Raw genomic sequence first — 6197 nt, 5'->3', positions numbered from 1 at the left:
CTTTAGCTATGGGTGATACGAAGATAGTCAAAAGATTTTTAAAATCAATATCTAACAACGATAAAACGTCATCGGTTGAGAACGATAATCCCATGAAAAATTACAGAAGTGATCAAGTATCAAACTCTGAATTAAGAGCGTTCACGACATATTGGGACAAGCATTTAAAGAAATTGGACATTTACTTTAAACTGACCATCTTTAACGACAAATGGATAGAGCTTGATCATATGGTAGAAGGTAATAACATGTCATCGAAGAAAAAGGACAAGCCTACCGGACAACCGGCTAAAAGTGAATGGTGGTTGACGTTTGCAGACTGGATAAGAGCTAAAAGCCTAATGTTGAAGTATTTGAGAAATACTTACCACCACGGTCCTTTTGCAGAAGAGTAAGCAATTCATATTATAAAAACAATCGTTTAAAGACTAAGGGCGCGTTCACTTAAGGAATTTCTGACCAGAAATCACATTCTGTAAATTTTTTGATGCAAAAATGAAACATACACCACCAAATGGACACTTTAAATTTTGCAGAATGTGATTTCTCACCAGAAATTGCTTAAGTGAACGCGCCCTAAACGTACTGGTTTTTAGTTTGGAATGTCATTTTGAATTAGTAGAAAAATTAAGTCTGAGACACAGATGGATAACTGCTTTTAGATATGACATCATGGTTAGGACAGATGTCCTGTGCAATAGAGTTAACGGTGCACCAGGTAGTCCAAAAGTCTTTCGAGAAAATTTTTTAGAAGAAGCGAAAGCCAGGACAGAATTGTTAAGAGACGGTAGAATTACCCTGTTGGATAACCGTAAGCCTTTTTATTGGGATGGTTGCAATACTAAAAAGGAGACGTGCTAACTGGATCTGCATGTTTGCAGCTTATGCAAAGGGCAATCCTAGAGAAAAGTTCAGCCCGATAACCGGAAGATTGTATCCTGAAGGTGTGAACCATGACTCGGTAGATGCAGATGTTTTTGATGACCAAGATTCACATGACCTCTTGAAGCCCCCGACTATGGAGAGAGGAAATAGCTTCAGGAAAGCAGGAAACTACCAAACTAATAATAGAAGAAACAATAACGGTAAATTCAGACGAGACAAGTCACCAGGTCTGTACAATAAATTTGATAGAAACAAAGATCAAAAGGAGAATTATAACTCGAAATGGAAGGGGAAACAAGCGTTAGTAGGCAACGTCATATCATCCTAGTAGTATCGACAAACTGATAAGGTTGTTCCTCCATATAGGGATACGTCACATTTCTCTAGAGTAGACAATGATCCTCCGAGACAATCTACTTCGAAAGAAAAACAGACGTAAGCTTAAGTTCGATAGTTCCTATTGTAGAGTTAGATAGATGAAGTTTGTGAGAGGGGTTGTTTCTGAATAAATTGTATTTCCATATGCCATCGTTTGTACCATGAAATTGAAATTAGTGATCTATTGTCGAGTTCAACAGAATCCCACAACAGAGAGTTCTTGAATAAGATAAAATGTTTAGACGAGAAAAAGAAGGAGAAGATTTTAAAGTTAGCTTGGCCTGCAACGGTGAAGTGCGATATGAACATCCCACTTTGGCGGTTTCGTTTGGAGGAACATGGTCTATTCGAGAAATAAGGTTATCTTTTAGATGGATTCAAAAACGGTTTTCATCAAGGAGTACCGAATCACATAATCGGAGACTTACGATTTTATTGTCCTCCTAATCACAACTCAGCAAACAATGCCAGGGAGAAGATAGAAAAGAACATTGCGAAAGAGGTAGCCGCAGGAAAGATGTAGTAGTAAGCGAAGCCGGTCATCGTTTAGTTTTGGGAATTGAACGTCGTGGAGCGTGTGCCACATGCGCAAGCCTGTAAGGTGCCGCTTCGTCGTGTTACTGATGACTCGATGCTGGTTCTCGGAGTGTCGATTGATCAATAATATGATAATTAGCAAAGTAAGAAGCAAGTACAATGTAGCTCTAACTGGCTATATATCATGATACAACCCTTGTTCAGATTGTGGTTTGGAGGCTGGAGCTAGCAGACCTGAACCTCATAGAAATCCAACACACACTTGGCAATGCTGGATTGAGACATGCTATTTTGTCAGCTCACTATTGGATGAGATAAGGAAGATTCATTCCACCTAGATTTTTTCACTATGGGGTGGGGAGATTTCACTGAAACATCATTGTTGGCAACCTCATAGCGATTGCTGGAGTGGCAGCTGATTTGGTGATGTCTCAGACGCAGCTGTTGAAAGTGAGAAGATGTGACATGGACTTTGCACACTTGTATAAAGCTACACATACGCTTACATGTCAGGACCCTGTCACCAATGGTACCCATGGCCGAGGATTTCCAGAACTCAGACACAAACTACTCCACCGTGCAATACACACTTTATCAATCAAATCATGCCTCACGATCAACCCACGAGCTCGTTCGATGGACAGCAAGCGGATTTTTACGATGACTACGATGATGAGATGAACTCTCATCCTGATTTCGCCGAAGGAGCGTATGAAAACGACGGAAATGAAGAATGGGCAGATGAATATGAAGAAGAAGAAGAAGAATCTCAGGAAATGTTTCCCATTGGCTATAGTATTGAGTTCTCTCCCCCGAGATTTGATGGAAACGACGAAGGCAAGAGCTCGGATGCACCGCGTGGTGGGCTGGGGTCTCAAGCTCTGCCTGTGCCTGATAGCATGAGATCGGATTGGGATGGCATCCCTCAAGATGGTGCTGAATACCTCTTCACAGTTCGGTTTGTTCGTTAGTTGATGTACAATTTCGCGTTTGTCAATGGCCACTCTCCAGCTGAGTATTACTGATCCCCCAAACACCGACTATCTTTCCCTTGCGTAGGCAAGAAGCTGAAAGCCGACCGCGAGTTGTAGCAAAAGAAAACCCGTATGCACTCAAGCCACGTTCGCGGAAAGCACGCTCGACGACGCCATCTGGGAATCCAGGCTCATCCTCCTCTGTGGATGTCGCCTGGAGGGCGCAATTTGCTTTTCGTTTCAACAACATGAGAAAGGTAAGGTAGTTAGATTATCGCACATCTATCTCATTGCTCCCAAGCGCCTTTCAAGCTAATATGTGGCTATCTTCATGCTTCATGACCTCATAGAGCCTTCAAGACCAAGAGCCAGACAACTGGTCTATGGACAACGCCTACCTGAACACACCTCCCGCAAATGATGAATCCAATTGGAGGATTTTCATCTTTGGGAAGAAAGTAGTACCGAGCTCAGGTGATCAGACTTTAATCAAATGGGTCGGTGCAAAGCAGCCAATTCCCACATTTTTGAAAGCTTTAGATCAAGTAAGTCTTCGATTCTGACATTCATGCATGCTGTTCAGCTATCTCAATTGCTTACTACTCATCCCACAACTGATTTCTGGCTCTAGGTCACTGTCATCGCAATTTTAACTCATTATACCGGCTGGATAGAGGAGCGGTTGTACTCCTTGATGGCCCTAATTGAGCAGCACACCGAGACTCCTGGGGATGATTCGGAAGCCGATACTGCTCATGAGATCACACTGCTCTCTGCCCATGATGGATCGTGGCTTTTGGGTCTGTTATCGATTTTGGACAGTGTTTTGACTGCACAAGACATCTATAGACTCAGAGCATTAGCAAGAGCTTGTAAGCGCGTTGCTCAGATAGCTGACGCGGCAAGTACACAAGCCGTATCTCAAGACGATAGCTCACATCAGGAAGCCGCTGCAGGTTGGATGGTCGTCGCTGCCATTGCTGATGTTTGGGGACAAAAGGATCTTTGGGAAGATTGATAGTGTGCGCATGCGCTTGGGGTATCTGTCAGTCGATAGATTTGGATCCCGTCACCTTCATTCTTAAGCCTCTGGCGACGATTTTTAGTACAATTCTTGTATCAAATATATCTTTTCACAAATGGCGAGTGTGGTCACACAACGCAATGACGGCAATATAACAATCTCCATGTGAAGTCCGCCAGCCAACACGAAAAAGAAAGTGGAATCAATGTCGCACAGCTTCTCTTCATCAAAGCACCAAGCCAATAATTTGCTTAGTGATGCAACACTGCCTGATTGCCCCAAAGTCTATTGTCGGTCTTGCAGCAAAGTTCGCAAAGCAGGTAAATGACCTGAATGATGAGAATCATACTCCAAGACTCTTGGAGTGCCCTCAGATTTTACCCACCCAGATCAGATCAAGATGTGGTCTTGATGATTTGCAAAAAGTATGTAAGAGATATTCTCCAAAATGAAAGTGAGTTGCTATGCAAATGCGGTCTCAGCTGACCACAGATGAAAAAATGGAGTATCGGGGAGTCGAACCCCGGACCTCTCGCACTTGCAACCATGCGAAGCGAGCGCTCTACCAAATGAGCTAACACCCCTGTATGATTGTTTTTCTGGAAGGGAAACCTGTACCACAACAAAATGAAGTCATCGAGATCAGCCATTAATCACTCAACTGTCTGTTCTCTCCAAATATTTTTACATGCCATAATAAAAAAAAGTGAGGTTTTATGGACGAGTTTTTGAGAATTTGATTCTTGTCTCACAGGTCAGAAAGTGGATTGGACAAGTGATCAATTGCATGACCATGGTCAGACCATAGAGTGACACTTACTTTGAAGAAGGTTTGAATATGCACATTTTAGCAAAAAAAAAGGATCACAACTTACAAGACCCTTGGAAGGAAAATTTGAAAGTTGATGATCTTTTCTGAGAAAGAATAAAGTTTGATGAAGGTCAAGCTTTTGGCGGTATATCAGGGTATATCAAATCAAAATATGAAAAGATTGATTGGGTGAATTGAACTTGATAGAGTCTAATGAGATTCGAAATCCATCAAATCTCGTCATTTACGATACAACATACATTTGAACTTTATTTCTTAAAATTTTACTTTTTAAAGAAATTCGAGTTTTCAATCGAGTTCTTTGACTTTGACATCGATTTGATTAACTCTTGACCTTCAACCAATTCTCATCATACCATTTCATTCATATCCTTACTGTCAAACCAGTTCCTTGAATCAATCTTAACATCTCTATCATATCACTTTCGATCAAAAAACAAGATTAAATTATGAATTTCCTCAAATCTCAACTCAAAACTAAAAGTTCACAACTTGAATCGAACTCCAACCTAAGTTTACCATCAGATCCATTACGACATTTAGAACATTTACCATTATTAAGCATCTTAGTACCCATCTTAGGATCTCATTTACATGGATCTCTAATTGATTGGCAAAACATAATATTTTGTTTGATTTTATTTATTTATATTTTCAATTTGATCAACTTACCATGGCAAATGTTAAAATCTAGTCAATTTATCCAACCTATTGAGTTTAACAAACTATTATTGAACTCTTTTCAATCATTAAAATCTAAAACTTCTAAAAACCTATCACCACTATCATTATCATCATCATCATCGATTAAATTTGAACTTAGATTGATTGAATTGATTTCGGTTTTCAGTTTGATCCTTTCACCTTTTGTTTCGATTTATTTACTCAAGTTTTTATACTCAAGTCTTAATCCAGATTCCAAACCAATCGATCCATTAACGATTAAATTATTTTTCTTAGCTACTAGTTTTAAACCAGTTGAATATCTTTTATCTCGTTTACGTGAAGGTACTTTATTTGGTAAACCGATTCGACCTACTTCAATGATATCCAATGGACAAATCGAATTGATTGATTTGATAGGTAGATTTGAAGATACTCAAACTCGAATAAGAACATTAGAAAAAAGATTAGCAAGTGATCCAGAATTAGATTCATTACGATCTGATACTGAATTGATTTTAGGAAAAGTAGCCTTTCAATTAAATCAACGTTCAACTCATCTCGATAGATCATTAGAATCTGAAATGTCACAAATGATGAGTTTGATTCAAAAATTAAATCAAACTAAAGAATCGATTGAAAAACTTGAGAAAGAAATTGAAAAGAATATCAAAATTAAAGAGGATGAAAAAAGTTGGGTTTGGGATTTGGTTCTGAATGTGGTTCAAAAGCTTGCCAGATTGAAATATAGTCAAAAGAAACTTATTAAATAATGGTTAGTTGACCATCAATGGTCTTTGTAAAAGGGTTGTATTCTATCTGATCCACCATCTTGTATTTACCAGTCTTTGTTGAGTTGAGTTGTTGATTATATGCGATTACATTATTATTAAAATAAAATCCA

The 6197-nt window shown here is 39.3% G+C and overlaps 2 protein-coding genes across 2 annotated transcripts; both read left to right on the top strand.

Moving 5' to 3' along the window:
* Positions 1–2405: 2405 nt before the first annotated feature.
* On the top strand, positions 2406–3792 carry MELLADRAFT_92560 (uncharacterized protein; the record flags this gene model as incomplete). The annotated part of the gene is made up of 4 exons (XM_007415391.1): positions 2406–2766; positions 2865–3031; positions 3125–3319; positions 3406–3792. 4 exons carry the CDS (start codon positions 2406–2408, stop codon positions 3790–3792), a joined length of 1110 nt encoding a protein of 369 aa, XP_007415453.1.
* Positions 3793–5079: 1287 nt separating this feature from the next.
* On the top strand, positions 5080–6066 carry MELLADRAFT_111082 (uncharacterized protein; the record flags this gene model as incomplete). The annotated part of the gene is made up of 2 exons (XM_007415392.1): positions 5080–5345; positions 5535–6066. 2 exons carry the CDS (start codon positions 5080–5082, stop codon positions 6064–6066), a joined length of 798 nt encoding a protein of 265 aa, XP_007415454.1.
* Between the last annotated feature and the right edge of the window lie 131 nt (positions 6067–6197).

Source organism: Melampsora larici-populina, assembly GCF_000204055.1.
Source record: "Melampsora larici-populina 98AG31 unplaced genomic scaffold MELLAscaffold_50, whole genome shotgun sequence".
Taxonomy (NCBI): Eukaryota; Fungi; Basidiomycota; class Pucciniomycetes; order Pucciniales; family Melampsoraceae; genus Melampsora; species Melampsora laricis-populina.
Note: the sequence above shows the minus strand (reverse complement) of the source record. Positions and strands in the feature narration are given on the sequence as shown.